The sequence below is a fragment of the Musca vetustissima genome, unplaced genomic scaffold (genome assembly GCF_032173495.1).
Source record: "Musca vetustissima isolate MV318-11 ecotype Yass unplaced genomic scaffold, APGP_CSIRO_Mvet_v1 utg4378, whole genome shotgun sequence".
Taxonomy (NCBI): Eukaryota; Metazoa; Arthropoda; class Insecta; order Diptera; family Muscidae; genus Musca; species Musca vetustissima.
The window spans coordinates 356,236-378,750 of record NW_026887069.1 but is presented as its reverse complement, the minus strand read 5'-3'; the positions used below and the strand labels follow the sequence as shown (position 1 = coordinate 378,750).

The 22,515-nt window shown below is 35.3% G+C and overlaps 2 protein-coding genes across 2 annotated transcripts; both read right to left on the bottom strand.

The window, feature by feature from the left end:
* Positions 1-8,157: 8,157 nt before the first annotated feature.
* Positions 8,158-10,093, bottom strand: LOC133334563 (peptidyl-prolyl cis-trans isomerase 1-like). The gene is made up of 2 exons (XM_061542877.1): positions 10,081-10,093; positions 8,158-9,962 (listed from the first exon to the last, which is right to left on the bottom strand). Exons 1-2 carry the CDS (start codon positions 10,091-10,093, stop codon positions 8,158-8,160), a joined length of 1,818 nt encoding a protein of 605 aa, XP_061398861.1.
* An 819-nt stretch (positions 10,094-10,912) lies between these two features.
* Positions 10,913-22,515, bottom strand: LOC133334549 (uncharacterized). Its single transcript, XM_061542864.1, has 9 exons — positions 22,432-22,515; positions 17,928-18,396; positions 17,194-17,867; positions 16,558-17,118; positions 12,921-13,710; positions 12,634-12,824; positions 11,516-11,723; positions 11,160-11,362; positions 10,913-11,095 (listed from the first exon to the last, which is right to left on the bottom strand). The coding sequence occupies exons 1-9, from the start codon at positions 22,466-22,468 to the stop codon at positions 10,941-10,943; spliced, it is 3,288 nt and encodes a 1,095-aa protein (XP_061398848.1). The 5' UTR covers positions 22,469-22,515; the 3' UTR covers positions 10,913-10,940.

Below are 22,515 nucleotides of genomic sequence, written 5' to 3'. Positions count from 1 at the left end.
TCGAAAAAAATATTTTAAAAATCCACGCCTTATATAGGCTTCGAAAAAAATTTTATTTAAAAAATCGACGCCTTATATAGGCTTCATCACACAAATAATTATCTGATCGTCGCCGAAGATTGTAGGCGTTATCCTTAACCATAACTGGAACTTCATGGAACATTTTAAAGCGATCAGCGCAATATTTCCGCCCTCTAGTATGGTAATGGGTTACTAAATAATATCTGAGTACATAACACCTGTAAATATTTAAGTGTAACTCCCACATCCGAGTACATACGACAATATAAATGGTATATCAACCACTGCCCTTGGATATACCACCAAAGGGCCCATACACTATACCATACAGCATTTATCATAGTATTTGTTATTTTTTGAATAGGGGTGATTAATTTTGAAAGTTGTCAGTAAAAAATTTTATGTACAAAAATAATAAAATTGTGACGGAATAAAAAACAACAGAATTTACGACTCAAAATGCAATTTTTGGGACAAAAATCGATTGTTTGGAATATTGATTAAAGAGTTTGCCATATACTCTATTCCAAAAAACCGATTTGTCTATGCTTTAATAATTCTTCTCTAATATTTCAGGAAAAACCTTCTTCCTCCAAAAATCATAAAGATAATGGCAAGACCATAATAATATATCAATTTTATGGCAGTCAAATGCCCGTTGACGCGAATAATCCATATGTTTTTAAAAAAACGATGAAAACAACAATGAAAACAGAAAAAACACAAAAGATGGAAACTTAAAAAAAAGGAAAACAAACTTCTTACATATGGAAGTTAAAAAATGAAAATAAACTTTTAAGAAAGGAGCTCCAACGGAGACAGCCTCTACAACCGGAGGAACCAAACCGCTTACAGCAAGTTATTCTTCCAATGAACCAGCAAGCCTATGATCCTGAAGAAGTGCTTCTGGAATAAAAAGCTGCATGCCATACATTTATTCTTTATTTAATTTTATATTTTATATCTAATCTTATATTTTATATTATATTTATGCCATAATCATTTCATTGTAATATAAAAAAGCCAATATGGGCAAAACTTTCATTTAATCATAAAATTTCAATTCAATTTAAAACTAACTTTGTAAATAATATTAAATACTTAATCTTAAATCTAGATTTTTAAGCAAACTATATAAAATACTCTTTAAGTTTTGAATTCAAATAATTTAATAAACATATTATTTATTATCTGTAAACTTCAAAACAAATTATTTAAAAAATCCACGTCTTATATAAGCCTCGAGAAAAATATTTAAAAAATCCACTCCTTATATAGGCTTTGAAACTTTTTTTTAAAAATCCATATGAGTTTAAAAAATTGTTAAAAAATCCACGCCTTATATAGGCTTTGAAAAAATTTTTTAAAAATCCATATGAGTTTAAAAAATTGTTAAAAAATCCACGCCTTATATAGGCTTTGAAAAAATTTTTTAAAAATCCATATGAGTTTAAAAAATTGATAAAAAATCCACGCCTTAAATAGGCTTCGAAAAAAAAATTATTTAAAAAATCCACGCCTTATATAGGCTTCGAAAAAAAATTATTTAAAAAATCCACGCCTTATATAGGCTTCGAAAAATTTATTTTAAAAAATCCACGCCTTATATAGGCTTCGGTCCACTCCATCACACAAATAATTATCTGATCGTCGCCGAAGATTGTAGGCGTTATCCTTAACCATAACTGGAACTTTATGGAACATTTTAAAGCGATCAGCGCTATATTTCCGCCCTCTAGTACGGTAATGGGTTACTAAATAATATCTGAGTACATAACACCTGTAAATATTTAAGTGTAACTCCCACATCCGAGTACATACGACAATATAAATGGTATCAATTAAAAGGTCAACTACTGCCCTTGGATATATCAACAACTTTTCGGGTCTATGTCCTTCAGGGGTAAATCTATACGCTATGGAATACAAATTTTGTAATTTTTCACACAAAATCAGGGTCCATTTGACCCGCTAAATATTGACCAATCCTTATCAAAACAGGCATGCTTATTCTTCTCGCGAAGTTTGGGTCATAATTGAGTCCTCTAGAGCGACCAGAAAAACCGATAAAAATTAAGTTTTTGGTCCATTTCATTCCCTAGATATTAACCGATCTTTACCAAACACAATACGGGTCTTCATTGGCCAGAACCCATCCTGCATGCAAAATTTCGTGATGATTGATCCTTAACTGTGGCCTGTATCGTGTTTACAAAATATAATGGACAAACGGACGGACAGACAGACACATATGTCTAGATCGACTCAGCTAGTCGAGATAAGACGACCGGTATATTTAAAGGTGGATCTAGGACCAATATTTCGCGGTGTTACAAACTCTTGGGACTGCACAAAGCTGTAACAACCTAACAACATATTTGTGTAGGGTATAAAAACCCAAGCCTTATTTAGGCTTCAACAAAAAAATATATATTTAAAAAAATCTACGCCTTATAATACCTTTTTATATACATTATACCATCAGAGTTATAGGCGTGATATCTTCCCAACTGCATGTTTGAATTTTAAAATGACACATCACCTAGGAACTACTTGAGTGGAATTTTTAATGTGTAGTGTGTAGAAAGTCTTCCTAACAAATATCCAAATGTCAATTTTTTATAGAGATTAGGCACTTTTTTAAATTGGTGTAATTTAATATTTTGTATTCTCATGGGAAAAATCTCCATACCAAATATATATAAGCCCAAATTTTAAAGAAAGAACACCGATATTTTGGGGATTTTGACCATGTTTTATGACAGAATTTTATATTCGGTTGCGGAAAAAGAAAACCAACATTTTTTATATGATCTATAGAACTTTATTAACATGCTTCGGAATGTCCAATTTGCACCGTAACTTCATAATGTCTCTCTTATAGAAGTCCTGATCTCTATTTGAAAAAAAACTCTACTAGCTGATTTCCACAATCATCCCTAAATATCATTAAAGAAATTTTACAATGCAAGAAAATATGATAATCGCTTGGTGCCAAGTCCGGACTGTATAGCGGATGCATTAAATCTTCCCGACCAAGCTCCTGAAGTTTCTGGCAAGTCGAAGTAGATGTATATGACCTAGCGTTGTTCTGGTGGAACACGACACCTCTCCTGTTGACCAATTCTAGCCGTTTTTGGTCAATTGTAATCTTCAAACGGTTTAGCGTTTCCCCTTCCAGTCCAACAAAATGCATTGTTCGGACCAAATTTGCGGCCTCTAGAGCGACCTGAAAACCCGAAAAAAATTAAGAATTTGATACATTTCATCCCCTAAATATTAACCGACTTTTTCGAAAAACTATGAGGGCCAGAACCCATCCTACATACAAAATTCCGTGAAGATTGGTCCATTACAGTGTCGTGTATCCAGTCCCACCAAATGCATTACAGAACCTTCCTGGCCGTTAGTCCTGTTTCGGCCACAGTCTGAGGTGCTTCACCGTTCTTTGACTACGATCGTTTTCGCACAGGTTTATCGTATCTGATCCATTTCTCATCTCCAGTCACCATCCGTTTAGGAAATGGGTCTATTTCATTCCATGGCTTCGCAGATGGAAATTCGATCCATCCTATTTTTTTCAGTTATTTTTTTTTCTTTTTGAATCCAGCTTTGTGTAAATGGTTTAAAACAGTTTTTTGGTTGATTATTAGCTCCTGAACGATGTTGCGAAAATTGAATGTAGAATGAAAAAAATGGCATTCAACACATCAAAACAAATAGAGAACATACAAAAAATATGTTCTCTATTTGCTTTGATGGGCTGCTTTATGAAAAAATAACGGTACCTGCTGTTGCATTTTGTTGTGGTTGTGTTTTTTGATTGTGCAAATGTGTGTACATAATTCTCATTTAAATATAGACTCTATATTGTAGAGTGAAAAGAAACATTACGCTTTGGTATATCTGTTTCACTCGTCAAAGAGAGTCTATACTTATGAGAACAATGGCAAAAACACAGCAACAAGAGATTGCTTTCTTCCGAAGCAGTTTTTGTTCCATATTGCCAGATCAGTACCATATTGCCAGATAATACCATGTTCTGACGGGCATTTGAACAGCCTTGTTCGCTTTCACAATTACGTACATGCATTAACCCACAGCGTACAGCTGATTTGAGTTGAAGGCTCGTACCTAAATTAAATGCGTACTAACAGCCCTACTAAAATTCAACTACACAACTTTCACGAAAAACTAACTTTCTGTGGATCTATATTCTGAGCTTGGGCAATATTTCGCGATTTTTGAACCATCTCTACCAACTAGAGGCCGACAATTGTTAATAATGTTCAGTATAGCCCTTCTAATTACTTGTCCAGATTATCTTCCCTTGTGTTATGATCTTCTTATTCCCATTGGAGCATATAGATCGACTCGAAAAAACACAAAAAATTAAGTTTTCGGTCCACTTCATCATTCAAAAAATTATGTGATCGTCGCCGAAAATTGTAGCCGTTACCCTTGACCATAACTGGAACTTCATGGAACATTTTAACGCGATCAGTGCTATATTTCCGCCTTCTAGTGTGGTAAAGGGTTACTAAATAATATCTGAATACATAAGCACCTGTAAATATTTAAGTGTAACTCCCACATCTAAGTACATACGACAATGTAATTTGTATCAATTAAAAGGTCAGCCACCGTCCTTGGATATATCAACAACTTTTCGGGTCTATGTCCTTCAGGGGTAAACCTATACGCTATAGAATACAAATTTTGTAATTTTTCACACAAAATTCAGGGTCCATTTGATCCGCTAAATATTGACCGATCCTTATCAAAACAGGCATGATTATTCTTTGGCCCGATCCCATTTTCTATGTAAAAATTCGCGATGTTTAAATCATAATTGAGGCCTCTAGAGCGACCAGAAAAACCGATAAAAATTAAGAATTTGGTCAATTTCATCCCCTAGATACAACCGATCTTTTCCAAAAACAATAGGGGTTTTCATTGGCCAGAACCCATCCTACATGCCAAATTTCTTAGTTCGTATACTATGGGATTTTATGTAATAGAAAAAAAGAATAAACTAAGAAATACAGTTGAAGTATTGGAAGAATTTAATGATTTTTGGGGTTCACAAATGTGGGGTTATGTGGCTTGTCTTTGTGCGACACAAAACCCCTTCAGATTTAAATTTTGTAAATTTTTCTTTTACTACACAGCATTAGGAATATATTGGAGACCTATTGGAAATATAAAGTATATCCATGATTTTTGTTTTGTTAGGGAAGATGGAGATTCTATTTGCAAATAACTATTGGTGCCTTGGTGTGGGTCTAGATGCTCTTTCCATGGCCTATCTAATGGTGCATAGTCTAGGGGTGTATCGGGTATAATTTTCGCACAGTGGGCTTAAACGAATTTCATATAGGTTTTTGAATATTCAAAATAATTAAAGTTCTAACATATTTCGAACCAAAATAAAAACTGGGTCTAGAAGCTCTTTCCATAACCTATCCAATGGTGCACAGTGCACTGAAATAAATTTCATATAGGTATCCGTACATTTAAAATTACGAACTTCAAATAGTGCTTATACTATATATATATATATATCCTCTTTTAAATATTTTTTTACCTTTTAAATACAAAGCGAATCCAAAGTGTGGTTAAATATCACCATTACAAATAATTAAAAATTAGGTTAGTGAAATCATAAATTTTATTTATTATAAAATATAAACCATGAAGCATATACAATGAAAGTGGAAGTTACAAAAATACACACACATACAAGCCATATAAAAATATATACAGTTTTATTTTATAATGTTTGTATTTATAATAAAACATAAACAATTTTCACATATTTGAAATAGAAAATACATGCAAGTGACAAAAATCATTAGCAAAGACATATTTACACATTGCAGTAATATTTAAAAAAAAATTAAATAAAATTACATAAAAGTATAGCATACATTATATACAATTAAAAATGAATATATTATGAAGGAGCCCAATGATGATGCGTGCACACGGATTAAAAGTAGTGTTCTTGCCACAACAAATCCACCACCAATGAATTTACCTGTGAAGTAAATGTTTAAATTAGTCAAAACTTTGCCAAATTGAATTTATGTGTTCTAAATTCAAATTTTCAGTCAATAAAATCTGTTATATTGTATAACAAAACTGTCATACTGGACACAACCACACATAATGGTGAGTGTCTTCGCTTTTCAAATTTGAATTTATTTTCACGCACATACGATTGAAATCCCAGCATCCTGTTTCCCGTTCAAAAAAATGAGACAAGATGATATGTACCAACTATACAGGAATTAGTCTCCTTCCCATCGCATATAAAGCGCTATCCAGCGTGATGCTTTAACAACTGAAGCCAATGGTCAATGACATTATTAGACCATACCAATGCGATTTCAGGGAGGTGTTTAAAGTCATGTCTGCGTTCGGCATTCGTGCGAAATTAATGCAGCTATGCAGGATAATTTTAAGTGACATAAGGTCAGCAGTTAAATTTGGAAAGGACCTCTTGGAGCCCTTCAATTCAGACAAGGTGACAGTTTGTCATGCGACCTGTATAACACCCTGCTGGGAGTGGAACTCTATAGACCAAACAACACATATATTACTAGCCTACGACTATGACATCGATATAATGGGGTCGAACATTGCGAGTGGTAACAGTCATCTTTGAACATATTGAGGAGTCCGCCAAAGTAAGTCCGGCAGTAAAGGGCGAGAAGATCAAGCTGATGGTATCAACGCGCAAGTCGTCCAACTTCAGCCTCGAGTTAGTCAAAGATTTTATATACCTCGGTATCGCCATAAATAAAACTAATGGCATCAGTTTTGAAATTCCGAGAAGGATATTGTTGGCCAACAGATGCTGAGGGAAAAATGATCCGAAAGATCTACGGGCCAGCTCAAAAGGCATATAAAAGCGAGCCGACTGATGGTTCACGCAGAAGGGGAAGGCTACGAATTAGATGGAAAGACCAAGTAGAAGACAACATTTCGGAGCATGGTCTTTAAAATTGGAGGAGATGCGCACAAGACCGAAGCGCTTGGAAATCTTTTTTAAGCTCGACTTATGGAACAACCGTTTTGTAACAAGTAAGGAAGAACATATAACAGCTAAGTAAGGAAGAACAAATATAACATGATTATTTGTAGGGACCCATGATCACATTTACATATGTGTAATATCCACTGATGAAGAATATTTATAAATATAACAACTTCTAATTTTAAATATAGATAGATACCCTTGGATAAAGGCAGCAGGAGGTTCGTTTAAAGGACGTAAAAAATTAGTTTTTGTGATCTTATTCAGCTCCAATTTCGATATAGGTTTCATTCTCATTTTGAATTTCTTAAAAATACATGTGTTAAAAGCATCCATTGTTGTCAAATAAAACATTATATTTGTTCATAACTGCGTTTTCCTAAGCAATTAAATGTTAAATCTCATCTAATAATACACAACACATATGTTATTGTCTCAAAATCAAAATTTTATTAGCATTTTTCAATAATCGAATACAAAAAAAATAATAATTGTACAACCAGCAGAATAAACTTCTTTTTTTGAAATTTCAGAAGTTCGTAATCATAAAAAAATAATATTAAAACAAATATTAATTACAAAAATTTTATAAATTGTCTCTTAATTCCAAATTTGTACAACTATAACTAAACATAGAAAATTATTCAATTTATAAAAAAGAAATTTATAAGAAAGTAATAGTAGTTTAAATACCTGTTTTACTACAGGTAAAATAAAGTAGAGGGATGGGGGAAGGCAAACATTTTGAAAATTTTACAAAATAATTTCATTTCATTGCAATAGTGTTTATATGTATATCGAGTTTATGTTGTTTCAACTTAATTGAAAAGTAAATTTTGTCGTTTAGGGTTATAAGGAACATATTTTTGTTGTTTTTTTTTTCACTGTGGTTATAAAAATTGAGACCAATTGATTGGCCCTGTAAAAAATTATTGTTCATTATAACCTTAAAGGACTGTGTTTGTGTTTTATAATTAATTCAAATGTCCTATATATCTATAATAAATTGTAAAGTATGTATAATGCTATGATTTTGTTTTAGTCCAACATGATGCAGCTGGAATTTTTGTTTTTTTTTTCTTTTTCTTCCTAAATTAAACATCACCATTAGCGGTTGTTAATTTTTGTTCTTCTTCTCTTGTCGTTACGCTGGGCAGTTCTTCTTCTTCTGCTGCAGAAATTGTTGCCGAGATTTGTTCTTTTGTTATTAAATCATCACTCGAGATTCCAGCTTCAAGAGTTGTTGATTTTTTATTAATATCTACTAAATTGGAATCAGTTTCAGTTTCCATGGTTTCATCTACAAGTGGAGTGGGTGGATTTTCCTCAACTTCATCTAGGGTTTGAGTCTCGTTATTTGAGTCTTTTTCTATTTCTCCTGGAGGTGAATTATTATGATTTTCAGGTTTCTCTGCCTCGGTGATAATGTCATCATACATAGCCTCCTCTGCTATTTTATTTTCTGTTGTCGATTGTGATTCTTCTCCACTGCTTTTCCTTTGCAAAACCTTTTCTATTTCTTGATAGACCTCAACATCGTCTATATCTGCTACATTCTTTGTTGTAGTCTCTTCTGTAGTACTTTTGGCGGATTGTTCGCTCGTATCTACTTCCGTTTTAGATACATCCTCACTTGTGTCCTCCGCCTCCTTAGATTCTTTAGGTTTTACCAATTTCTCTGTTGTTTCCCTTACAGAAATTTCATCATTCATATCCTTGGGATCTGTAAATGAAATGCCATTATCGACAACTTGCTTCTCTGTCTCTTTTGTTGTTTCTTTTTCCGAGATTTTATCAGTTTCTATTATTTCTAAACTCTGGTCTTTCACCTCTTCCATTACATCGTCGGATATTTCAAAAACATCCATTGAAGTATCCTTTTTATTTTCCTTATTACTTCCATCTTGATTTATTTCATTGGACTCTTTGCCTTCAGTGGAGACTTTTCGTTTTTCTTGCATTTCATTTTGTGATTTCTCTTTCTCCTTTTTCGAATTGGATTTTTCTTCATTGGAGCTGTTCAATGCATCATCTTCAATGACCAAATGAACTTCTATAGTCTCCTGGCCAGTGTTTACCATCATGGTTGTGCCATCTGATGAATTCCGTTTCTCTTTCCCATTCTCTGTTTCTTCTTCTTCATGAGTTTTCTTTTTAGCCTCCAGCAGCGACTTGACAAACGGATACTCATCCTCAGCCCTACTCAACTCGACCTTACATTTCATTTTTAATTTCTGATCATTTCGTTTCATTTCCTCCAGACGTTCCAATTCCATGAGGGCTTTCTGTTTCAACAGCGTCGGATTGGGTTTATTGGTCATTTTCTTGCGTGGCTGTTTTTTCGTGTGTGGCGTTGTTGTTGGTGTATCACAACTACTACGCGATGAACCATCATTGGCATCAACTTCTAACATACTGGCCAGAAAACTTTGTGCCATACTCATTAGATCCATATTGTCATCATCATCGGCAGCCAAGGAGGAGCCGCCAGATGTTGTGTTATTAACTGGAACCAAGGGAGGTACCGGTGCTGGAGAATTGCCTATTTTAATAGGTGTAATCTTGGCAGCCGTAGTTGGAGGAACATAGGTACCTCTTGCAGTCATAACATTATTGGAGGCAGAGGAGGAGGTGGACGATACGGCGGTTGGAGTTTTTTGTTGATTCAATAGCAGTGGTGTGATAACCACACGACTTTGAGCTATGGTTGTGTTAGTGGGTGGTGTGGCTGGAATCGATTTTTGTATTTTTATAAGGGGCTGTTGTGGTTGTTCTGGCGGCGTCTTTGATGTTGCTGCCGGTGGTGTTGGCTCATCATCATCGGAATCCAAGGTTATAAGATCGGTCTTGGGTTCAACAATTTCAATTTCATTATCCTCATCATCGCTGGCTTGCTTGTCTGAAAAAAATAAAATAAAATTCGAAAGGGATTAAAATGAGAAATATTTATAATAGCTAACCAGTAACTTTTCTGTGGGAAGATTGCCTTTTAGGAGCATTTCAATATTAAAAGATACCCTCCAGGAACATTTCCGAGGAATGTTGTCCTCAAAAATTATTTCTATGAGAAAAGTGGTCCTCCTGGAAATTTCCCTCCAGGAAATTTTCTATGGAAAAATTGCCTTATTGGAACATTTCAATAAGAAACTGGATCTTCCAGCAATATTTCTGAGGAAAGTTGTTTCCATGAAAAAAGTTGTCCTTTTGGAACTTTCCCAAGGAAAAAGTTGTTCACCGTAAAATTTTCTACGGAAAAACTTCCCTTTACTATGGAAAATATGCCCATCAGGAACTCTTCCCGTAGAAAAAATTGGTCTACAGAAAAATTTCTCTTGCGGACAATGCAACTCTTATTCAACCGAATTAAATAAGATTGTGAAGGTGCAAAGTGCACCTCCCTCTTCTCGAGAAAAAATGTTTTAAATTTAGTTTTTAATTTTTAAATAAATAAATGTTTTTTTTTTTTCTTCAATTAAAATGACTTGTTTTATTCGATTAGGATTTATATGGTATAATTATTTATATTTGCGCAGAATATTTATTTTGAGAATTTTATAATAAGAATTTTATAGTTTCCATAATAAAAAAAATATTTATGGCTACCTTTTATATTGAGAAAAAAATATGTATATCATATAGAGGGTATAAAAAATCATAAATAATTAAAAATAGCAAGATAAATTAAAACAAAATGAAAAAATCACGAAGGAGGCGAGATGAGTAGAAAACTAAAGGATAATATAAAATAAACAGACACAATATATTAATTATAAATACAATTTTAAAGTAATTTTGAGTAAAGTTAGATAGATGTAAAATGGTTATGGATGGGGGTGGGTGGAAGGGAAAGACTTAACCTAAAATGAGATACTCGCATCTAAAAATTATTTAAAAATTCCATATCATCAATGGGTAGATTTTTGCAATACTGTTCCATTTTGGAATTTTCCAAAATTTGGCCATTTTCACGTTTGTAGCGATAATAGCTAAATTTGGCCAATTGCCAGCGTAATTTAATTGTTTTCACTTCACCTGTAATAATAAAAACAAGTAATAATTATTATTTTATTTTGAAATTCAGTTATTGAAAACCTACGTTTAAATTCCTCCAATTTTGTGGCAATTTCTTGCCAATAATTATCACGAACCATAATATCATTGTAATCAATATGATTTGTATCCCACAGGGCGGGATATTGTTTAACACACAACACCAATTGCTTGAGGAATTCCTTATCATCGGGCATATCTTGTAGTTTTGTGGGTGCTGCTGCTTTCAGAGTTTTATCTTTCTCGTTGCTATTATCGCCCGCTGCATTATTTTCTTCCTGACCACTATCATGTTCAGTTGTATCCTCCTCGCCGGCTTCATCTTCGGTATTGGCATTTTCCGTCTTTTTACGTTCGGCAGCTTCTCTCTCCTCTTCTTCGGCTTCTTCATCATCTTCCAACTCAAAGCAGTCTTCAAAGAGACCATTATTTTCATTACGCAATTCATTTTCATCCAGCTTATGTAGGAAATATAATCGGGCAATATATTTTGAATATTTCAATTCAAGATTTTCACGATCTTCGGGAGATTTGATAGTTTTCAAACGGAATGTTTTATACATTTCATATAAATGTTGCCAACGATCTTTGATATATTCACTGGATACAGCTGAATGAGGAGAGGGGGAAAACAAAGTAATTAGTGAGGGGAAATAGGGAGGACGGACAATGAAGCATCAATTAAATTAAGAAGTGGAACAAGTCGAAACACTCTATCTTTCTAATAGGAAAAAGTCATTATCTGACACCGCCTCTTGCATAGAACATTTTTTTCTTCTGCAGGAAAAATTGTTATTTAATTTTGTAAGAATTATATGGATGTGATAATTTTCCAAGTACTATATAGATGTGGATCTTTTTAAATATTTTTATTTATATTTTTTATTTTCAAGGACTCTATAGGCTTCGGTTTTTTAACAAATAAATTCTTCAAGGACTCCATAGGCTTTGGTTTTTAACAAATAATTTGTCCAAGGACTTTATAGGGTTTGGTTTTTAACAAATAATTTCTCCAAGGACTCTATATTTTTTATGGATGGTGTAGGCGTGAATTAAAAAAAATGTTTTATAAATTTTGTGTAGGCTTGAATTTTAAAAAATATTTTTTCCAAGGACTACATAAACCTTGACGTTTTCAGAACATATATATATATATATATTGGCTTGAATTTTTTAAATATTTTTTTCCGAAGATGTGGAATTTTTCTCAAATTAAAAAATAAAAGTGTAATTAAAATTTTTTTTCGGGGACTATATAGGTTTCAATTTTTAAAAAATGATTATTATTTCAAGGAATAGTGACGAATGGATTAAAATTAAAATGATATTAAATGTTGATTTTTTTTAAATATTTTTCAGCGTCTGTGGACTGTTTCCTAATTGTTTCCTATTGGGGAAAAGGTTTCCTCTACAAAAATTGTTTAACCAATAACTTTTCTTTACGAAAAAAAAGCTTACTGTTCAAAATTTTCCGACCTTTCCACTTCTTAATCATTGTTGACAACAAACTTTCTACTTACTCGTTAATGATTTAGCCAGTTGTGACCAAACAGTTGCCCGGGTTTGTTCATCAATTTTATCCGCTTCGGGATCCATTGATTTTCTCCACAGCACCGGATTTGTTTTGACAAATGTTATAATTTTCGAATCCAAAGGATCTACTTCGATGGGTTTTATGGCTGGTTGATAATTATACGCAAGACGATGATCTCTTGCAGAAGAACCACCACCACCTCCATCTCCTCCTCTTCCTCCACCACCTTCCCTTCTTTTACCAAATTCATCTCTATCATGCCGATTTATTGACTTTTCCATTGCATCCAATTGTCTGCGATCATAGGTATCACCGTCATCTTCGCCACAATCGACGGGCAACCATTGATTTGGTGGTAAATCACGATTAGCCAAAAATGCCATTGCCTTATCAAAGTGCCCATTGAAACGTTTACCATCGGCAATACGTTTTTCAATGCGTACAAAACGTTTGCGTATATTCTTCCAACGTAGTTTGATGTTTTCATTGCGATCGAAATGTGCAGCAATGATACGCCATTGTTTGCGGGTGACCTCAAAATTACCATAGTCCGGATGACGGGTACACCATATCGAAGGATATTGTGATACCAATCGTGTCAGTTTACGATCATAGGCATGAGATTCTTCATTGCGTCGCATTGACTCTTCGGTGCCCTGCGTAAAGCCACCACCGCCGCCATAACCACCCATAGAACGACCATAACCATCATCGTCATCATCATTGTCCATATAGGATTCATCGGGTTCTTCGTTTTCTTCATTCTCTTGATCGTAGGCGGGTGCTGGAGAATCATCGCCACCCATCCAATTGTCTCCTTTCATTTCACCTTCCGGCGCCTCCAATAAACTATCTTCACCATTTTCATCATCGGATATTTCATTGGATTTACCCTGGCCCAATTCAAATATGGGTGGTAAGGGTGATCTGGGGCCATCTTCGCCATCCTTTAGATTGGCATGTAAGCTTTTGCGATATTCATAGACTTGATTGTGGAAGCTATTGTTACCCGTATTGAATAGATCAACATCATCCAATTGGCCATAGCAGACATAATCAACAGCTACACACACGCACAAGAGAATGGATAATAAAAAAGAGAAATAAATTAAGAAAATTATTAACGTCAAATGAGTTTTAATTTCATTGCCTTCAGACATTTTTCATAGTTTTTTCACTCGCTCGCTCTTTGCTTTCCTCTCGCTTCCTAATATTTCCAAGGAAGGACGTTGGCAAAGTGGCAAGTTCAACACATGGACCAAAAATCAAGGTGCCATTGAGAGACACATTATTTTGAAATATGAGTTAAAATAAAAGTTGAGGGTACTCTCTGGAACTACATCTATTGTGTGTCCATGCAAATTATGGTTATTTCCAGTGATTTTGTTTTTCAGTGATAACAGCCGGAAGTCAATGAAATATAACTCATTTTCGGTTAGTCTTTAATTTCTTCTGTACTTACATTCCGGTTTAGTAATTTGTTTCTTTTTCTTTAATATATTTTTTTTTTAACACATTCGTTTGTTTCAAAGCACTTTTTCTCTGTTGCGTATAACACTTAATTTAAGTCCATGTGTAAGAAAAATGACTTAAGACAATGATGACAATTAAATAAGTAACATATTTTTATACAAATTTTACAACAACATCTACTAATAAAATTACTTTAGGATGCAAATTATGTACTAGGACAACAAAAAAAATAATAATGAAATGAAGAGAGAACGGAATTCATAGTAATTAGTAATCAACGAACATACGAATTCGAAAGGAATTTTAAGACAATTGGGTGGAATCTTTATATAAGGACCATTGACCTATGAATATTGCAAATACTTGAAATGGGACGGGACCTTCATATAAAGGCGATTTCAGAACATTGTAAATTGTATGCACCCTCAAGAACCCGAATATATTACCATGCGGATTAGGTACTATAATAGATAAACCTCCTGCATATCGTAATATGCGTGAGCAAATCGATATATACAGGAATACATGAATGAAGTCCGGAAATTTTACTAGCATCCTGTGTCCCATGCTCAAAACAGAAGACAAGACGATATGTGCCAACTATAGAGGAATAAGTCTCCTTCCCATCGCACATAAAGTGCTATCCAGCGTACTGTGTGAACGACTGAAGCCAATTGTCAATGACATTATTGGACCATACCAATGCGGCTTCAGACCTGGCAAATCCACCATTGACCAGATTTTCACTCTGCGCCAAGTCCTGAAAAACCCCTACGAAAAACACATCGACACATTCCACATATTCGTCGACTATTGAAGGGCTCGGAGAGGTCCTACTTTAACTGCTGATCTTGTGCCAGTTAAAGTTATCCTGCATAGCCGTATTCATTTTGACATGACTTTAAACACATATGAACGGATAGAGTTGTCAAATGCGGAACTCTATCCGTTCAGATATATCCTGCTGGAAAAAGTCATAAGCCAAAGGTGAACTGAAATGTCACTCTGTACACTTACTCGCCTACGCTGATGACATCGATACAATGGGTCGAACATTGCGAGCGGTAACAGTCACCTTTGAACAAATTGAGAAGGAGTCTGCCAAAGTGGGTCTGGCAGTAAACGACGAGAATACCAAGCTGATAGTATCAACGCGCAAGATATCCAGTAGACTCAGACCAACTGTGGAGGTTGATAACAAAAGCTTCGAGGTAGTCAAAAATTTTATATACCTTGGTACGGGCATAAATGCAACGAATGACAGTTTTAAAATTCAGAGAAGGATAGTGTTGGCCAACATATGCTACTATGGTCTAAGTAAGCAGTTTGAAAACAAGTCCACCTCACTCCAGACCAAACTCACACTCTACAAGACGCTTATACTACCGGTGTTGATGTATGGATCAGAAGCATGGGCACTTGCGCAAGCAGATGAGGCAGCTCATGGAGTGTTTGAGAGAAAAAATCTCCGAAAAATCTATCATATCATACAAACGGACTATCTGATTGCAACCAAACTTTGTACTAACTACTATCTTTCCCAAGCCTAGATCAAGGTCCCCTCCTTCTGTTACCTTCCCCATGAAGGGTCAACATTTTCAGTGTTTATGAATTCAATATCAGGTGAATGGAATGACCGATTTGAACACAACCTATTGTCTTTACCTTGCCTGGATCAAGTCCGACGGTGGAACCCACTGATTCACTCCTTCTGGTACATCCCCTCCCCCATAAGGGGTCAAAATTTTCATATTTATGAATCCAATATCAGGCGAATGGAATGTCCGATTTGAACCAAGTATTGCACAACCTATTATCTTTACCAAACCTGGATCAAGACCGCAGATGGTGACCCATTGGTCCACTTTTTCTGGTAACTTTCCCACAAAGGGTCGGAATTTTCAATATTTTTAAATCCAATATCAGGCGAATGGAATGACCGATTGTAACCAAACTTTGCACAACCTGTTGTCTTTACTAAAACTAGATCAATTCCTAAGATGGGACCCATTGCTCCACTCCTTCTGGTACCTTCCCCCCACAAAGGTTCATAATTTTATAAAATTGTAAATTTAATTAGGAGCGAGCTGAGGGTAAATATCTGTCGGCAACACAAACTAACACTTTTTTTACTTTAAAAGGATCTGGAACAATATGACATTCCTTCATCAGGTAATTCAAAATAGGCCTATAAAAATATGAACGTTTATATGTTATTCCTTCCACAGTTTTTTAGAAGAAGTGATTTTTCAAATTACACAAAAACAAGTTTGAATATCACACAAACAGAAAGGGTTTTAAATAGGTCAGCAGGGTCGGCAAACTTATTAATTAATTTCCGTTAATTGATTACAATCTATACGAGATTTTAATAATCATCCATATTTTACTAATATCATAAATGTATAAAATAGCTAACAAACAAAAAAAAACTTACCTGCTGCCAATTGGCCATTTTCCAAGCAATCCGCATCGTTGCCAAAACCAAGCTGACGCATATCAGCCAAACATTTATCTTGTAAACCTTTAAATCGACCAATGGCATAGGTCAACAAATACGACAAATGAATGTAGAGTTCCTTAACTTCCAAATAGTTCCTCGCCTGTTTATAGGCATTCGAATTTGTCAACGTTTGAACTTTGTTCGTAAGATGTGTACATATTTCCATGGCATTGAACACCTGCTCCTGCAATTGGGTTCGGGCCTGACCAATTGGTGTATCGGGGAAAATGTGTCGCACCATTACCGGACGAATTGGCTGTCCTGGAACCATTTGTTGTACATTCGGAGGAGCAGCTTGTGGTTGTGCCGGTATTTGACCATTTATTGCCTGCAATGGAGTACCATTATGACCAACAGCATTGATTGTAGTCGAACCAATGACATTGTTGTGATAACGTACCACCTGCGGCTGACCAGGTGTCTGCATGACATTTGCTCCTGGATATGGATGTGGAGTAATTTGAACTGGCCTCGAGGCAATTGTTTGTGGCACAACTCGTTGCTGCTGTTGTTGGGACATTTGTTGCCAATTATTCCCGGGGGGTACAGGACTTGCACCCGGCGGTGGACCCTGCCTCTTGACCTGTATAAGTTTACCATTGGGTAAACGGAAGGTCTCTTGTTGAGCAGCCGAATTTAAGTCGATGCGATAACCATTAATGGTGTGATATACCGGGGCACTATTTCCACCGGGTGCCGGTGTCCTCGGACCAATAACGGTGCGGCGTACAATTGGTGGCTGAGCAGCCGGTCGCAATTTTATGGCAGTATTTCGCAACAGCAATGGTGGTGGAGCCGATGTTTTTGGAGTGGATGACGTATTTATACTTTGACCACCACCATAAGCGTTGGGTGATTGTTGAATGGACACAATTCTCGGTGATACACCGGATGGTGATGGCATTGGGCGTTGGGGTGTGTTACCATTATTTTTCTGTGAGACCGTAATTTGACAATCCGGCTCCAACATGCTGAGCAAATCAGGTGTACAAACCACTTCATCATTGTTTTTGGGTCTTTTAGCATTCGGCTGTTGTGGCGATGGTGTTGAGCCATGTTTGGCAGCCTTCTTTGCCGAACCCGAAGAACTGCCCTGGCTGCGCTTGGATACCACAGAATCTAAGCTTTCCATTGAATCGGACATGTTGCCACACTTGGCTTTGGCCAAACGGCAACATTTGCTTCGATCACGTCGAAGCAGTTGGTTTAGTTCCTGTTCGCTTAAATTCATGGCATAGGCTTCCCTGTAAAACAAAAACATGTTAATAAATACAGCAACATTATATATATTATCTCTCACTCACTTCTTTTGCTGTTCAATGTAATTCATTAGAGCCCAATGTTGTGCCCGCAACGGCCACAGGATTTTCGGTGCACAACTAAAACAATTCCAATTCTCATTCTGTTCAATATCGGCCACAACGCCACGTGACAAATTCTTGACAATGCATGATTTACAAAATACATAGGGGCAACTGGAACAGCAATATACTTCACCGCCTTGACCACACCAACGGCAATACAACTCGGAGCCATCTTCACCCTTACTAAATTCGCCGCTATTATAGAAATCATGACATTTCAAGCAGTGTGTAACCCGTAGAATGGGATGCATTTTAATGCCTGTCTCCTGTATGGGAGCCGTACCAATGTGTATTTTACATACTGTACAATGAACTTTACGATCGCGTACAATATCAACCGTCGGATAGGCTTTGAGATAAAAACGTTTCTCTTCTTCTGAGATGCTCGAATGAAATTCATAATTAGTAGCTGAAATTGAAAGAAGAACATAACAATATTATTATAAAAAACTAAAAGACCGATTATAATGATTATTTACAGATAATTTACACATCGAAATTATTTTTACCAAGTTAAAAATAAAAAGGAATCGCAAAATTTGAGTACTATTGCGTTTATAGCCCTAGGTCTTTGGAATTCTTAGTTTCTTCGTATATAACCTATAAAAAGAATATCTTACGACCTGATTATAAAAATAGACTTGTTGATGAAGGGAGAATATCAATATGGGAAAAAGCAATAACAATATATTATACCCTCGACCATAAAGTGGAGTGTACATAAAATGTCATTCCGTTTGCAACACATCGAAATATTCTTCGGCGACCCCAAAGAGCATGTATATTCTTGATCAGAATACAATTCTATGCCGATTTATGCCTGTCGGTCTGTCTATTCAAATTTTGATTGAGATCGCAATATTTGAGATAGGAAGAGCTTTGAAAATTTGCATTGGAATTGGTATTACTCCTGGAATGGTTGGTATTGCAAATATATCGGCCCACGTTTTGGTATGGCTCCCATATAAAGGTACAACCAAATTTTCGGTGTTATGGAAAATTTTGACACGTTTTTCAGCCGAATTGGCTGTAATATGCTACGTTTGGTTATCATTGAATATCTTCCTGCCGAAAACTATCAATTTTGATCCATTTTTAGGGGATTCATTTCGCCCATCAGATCTACCTACGAAAGAATATCGATATTGGCTTATGTTTCGAGGTTTCCCCCATATACCGGTACACACCAAACATCGATATTTTGGGGGCAGCTTAAGCCCAAATTTCAACAGATTTTGGACCAATGTAATACTTTTGATTCTCATTGAGCTGAAAATGTCCCTATCAAAAATGATCAACATTGGGTCATTTTTAGTCCACAGGTCATAGTTCCCCCATTATTCGATATTTTGGGGTTTTTTAACACGTTTTATAACACAATTGGCTCTATTTTGATTTATCAGGTTCTTACGGGGTGTAAAAAGTCTTTCTACTAAATATGATCAATATTGGTTCATTTTTTGGGAATCCTTCATATAACGCTACATTGCGAATTTCGGTATTTTGGTGAAGTTTTGGACACTTGTTTCAACCTTCAGTAATATAATTCAGTCTAATATGATTTAAATAATTTTCAAGTTCCTATGTGGTGTCAAATCTTCCTACCAAAAAAATCAATCTCAGTTTTTTGTTAAGTATAGCTTCCATAGAACGTTGCCCTCACATATTCAGTATATTGACGAATTAAGCCGCATTTACCCTGACTGACTTATTTACTTATAAATATAGAAAATTTTCAATATAAGTCCATGTGATGACATAGCCCTCCATATAAGGGTAGCCCCTCCTCTTTGTCAGTATTTTAACGGTTTTTGCTGGATTTCCCTATTGGAGGGTAAAACAAATTTTGTGCGGAAAGTTGTCTATTTAGATCCCAAGTTTTTATATAGTCCTCACATAAAAGTTCCACATTTTTTGTTAATCGGTACTACCGCATAATGCAATAATATTGTCCCCATATAAATGTCCCGATAGGCTTAAGAAATTTTCGGCCCAGCCGAAATTAACGACGTTTTTACTTTTTTAGTGTTCGACGAACATTGTGAAATTTTGGTCCATTGTAGTTCCTAGGCTCCTTATTACAACTGCAGTTCATTCTTCAAGAGTTATGGGCCAAAAAAATCAACTGGGACCAATTTTAAAAGAACAGTTATCGAATTATACAAATAATATTATTGTAATCAAGTCCTATAGCGCTATTTAATGTAACAATTTCAAAACTATTCGCGACTGATCCGTAAACTTCTATTATGTCATTATTACATTGTAGTGACATCTTTAATTTTGGCAATCTATATGTACGACATTTTGAATATAATATTTCATTGGATAATTACCACACGGCCCAGGACGGAGCCGACCGTACGATACCCTACACAACTACCACGGAACTCTAACATTCTGTGGATTTTTCCAAGCCTGGGCAATATTTTGTGATAGTTGCACCCTCCTGACCGACTCGAAATCAACAAATATTACTAATATTCAATACAGCCCTTCGATTTACATGTTCAGATTTCCTTCGCCGTGGCTTGTGTTGTGATGTTCGGCTTTCAATTGTGGCCTATAGATCAACTCGAAAGAAATACAAAAAAATAAGTTTTCGGTTCAATTCATCCCAAAATTATTATATGATCATCAAAAGCGATCAACGCTATATTTGCGCACTCTAATGTTAATTGTTTACTAAATAATATATGAATCCGTAAGCACTTGTAAATATTTAAGTGTAACTCCCACATCCAAGTACATACGACAATATAATTGCTATCAATTTAAAGGTTAACCACCCTCTTGGATATACTATCAACTTCTCTGGTCTATGTCCTTCAGGGGTAAATATATACGCTATAGAATACAATTTTTTTTAATTTTTCATACAAAAGTCAGTGTCTTTTTGACCTGCTAAACATTTCGCGATGTTTGGGCCATAATTGCGGTCTCTGGAGCGACCAGAGAAAACTAAAAGTTCATTTTATCCCCTAAATATTAACCGAGCTTTAGCAAAAACAATAGGGGTCTTCATTGGCCAGAACCAATCCTACATGTAAAATTTCGTGAAGATTGGTCCATAACTGTGCTCTGTGTCGTGTATAAAAACTCATTAATAATCTAAACTCAATATGAAGAAGTGGTTTAGTAAAAACGATACGATTTGTTTGCAATGACAGATATTATTTACCTTTATTTTGAGGTTATAATCTATTCTTGGGGAACCGTACATGGCTACCCAGTTATTGGACACGGAAGTTGGGGTTTGGGTGCCGGGTTTTACCCGGTTATACGCAAACAAGGTTATAAAATAATCGGACCGATCGAACTTTGTAACCTGTTTACTATTTCAACCATAAAATCGATTTTGATTTTCAAAATCTGTTTATTTATTGCGGTGTGTTACACCATTGACACTAAATAAAAAGTCTCAACAAATTCCCATTTCCTCAAATATGCAAAATTGGTATAATTTAAATTCGCCATCAGAATAAATTCTTTGCTCGTTAAAACAAAAACAGCTGATTCCAAGGTAGATATACAAGGTAGCCGCATCGGCGAATTTCTACAACAAACATTGGTTGTTGTATTTTGATATATCAAAAATATTTTGCCAAAACAAACAGATTGGCAAGATTTTTTTACACAAATTCTTGAGAGAGATTGCCAAAAAAGCTCTTCGAAATTCGGAGATTTTCATTCATAATTTTGTTTTTTAATTTTTTGGTTCAACATTACAACAACATTTTTGACATTTATTTGTCCAACAGCTGGGCCGATGCGGCTACCTTATTAAATATACCTTGGCTGATTCTATAAATATCTCATGATTGATCAACACGTTCAATAATCTCTCTCGCTCTCCAAACAGAAATCAGCTGATTATTAAATATCTACAACACGTTACTTGATGCACTAATTTTAAATTTCATGGCTCTGAAACTAGTTTTCGAAAGGATCTTTTAAGGAGACTTAACCCCCGATACTCTAGCGTCTAAAAAGCGTTATAAAGTTACGCCATTTTGAATAACGAACCCAAAAGCTTTTCCGCATTTCCGGTAGGAGAGACTTTCACGTAAAGCTTCTGGAAATTATGGCAAACGATAATCTAGAAATGGAATTATGGCAAATGTAAATACAACACTGTTTCCCGAAAGGTGTGTGTGTCTATGCTAAGCTATAATCTTAATTCGCCGGCAGAATGGATTTGCATGCTTAGGCGAATTGAATTTTACATTTTTTTAACAAAATGGCAGACTACCTCGCCTCGGATAAAAACAGAAAAAAATAAATGAAAATATTTTACCATAATCTACGAACACTAATTTTTGTATTTGAAATAAATCTAAGCGATTTTTTAATATTTTGGCGCAATTTATATCTAAACATAAACACTCATGTGCAAACGCAAACACACACACACACTCGAACAATCATATGAACATGAACAAACCTTTGCTGCCATCGGCCACATTGGATGGCGATGCCATTTCTGAGCTGGAGCTACCAACAATTGTCGCCGCCGCGGACTCGCTCA

Excerpts from the sequence above, each read along its gene's own strand:
- LOC133334549 (XM_061542864.1), bottom strand. The coding sequence starts at position 22,468 with ATGGCATCGCCATCCAATGTGGCCGATGGCAGCAAAG. Across the intron at positions 12,825-12,920 it reads CAATTGGATGCAATGGAAAA|AGATCATCGTCTTGCGTATA; the intron begins GTCAATAAATCG and ends TTCTTCTGCAAG. Across the intron at positions 11,096-11,159 it reads AAAATTGGAGGAATTTAAAC|GTGAAGTGAAAACAATTAAA; the intron begins GTAGGTTTTCAA and ends TTATTATTACAG.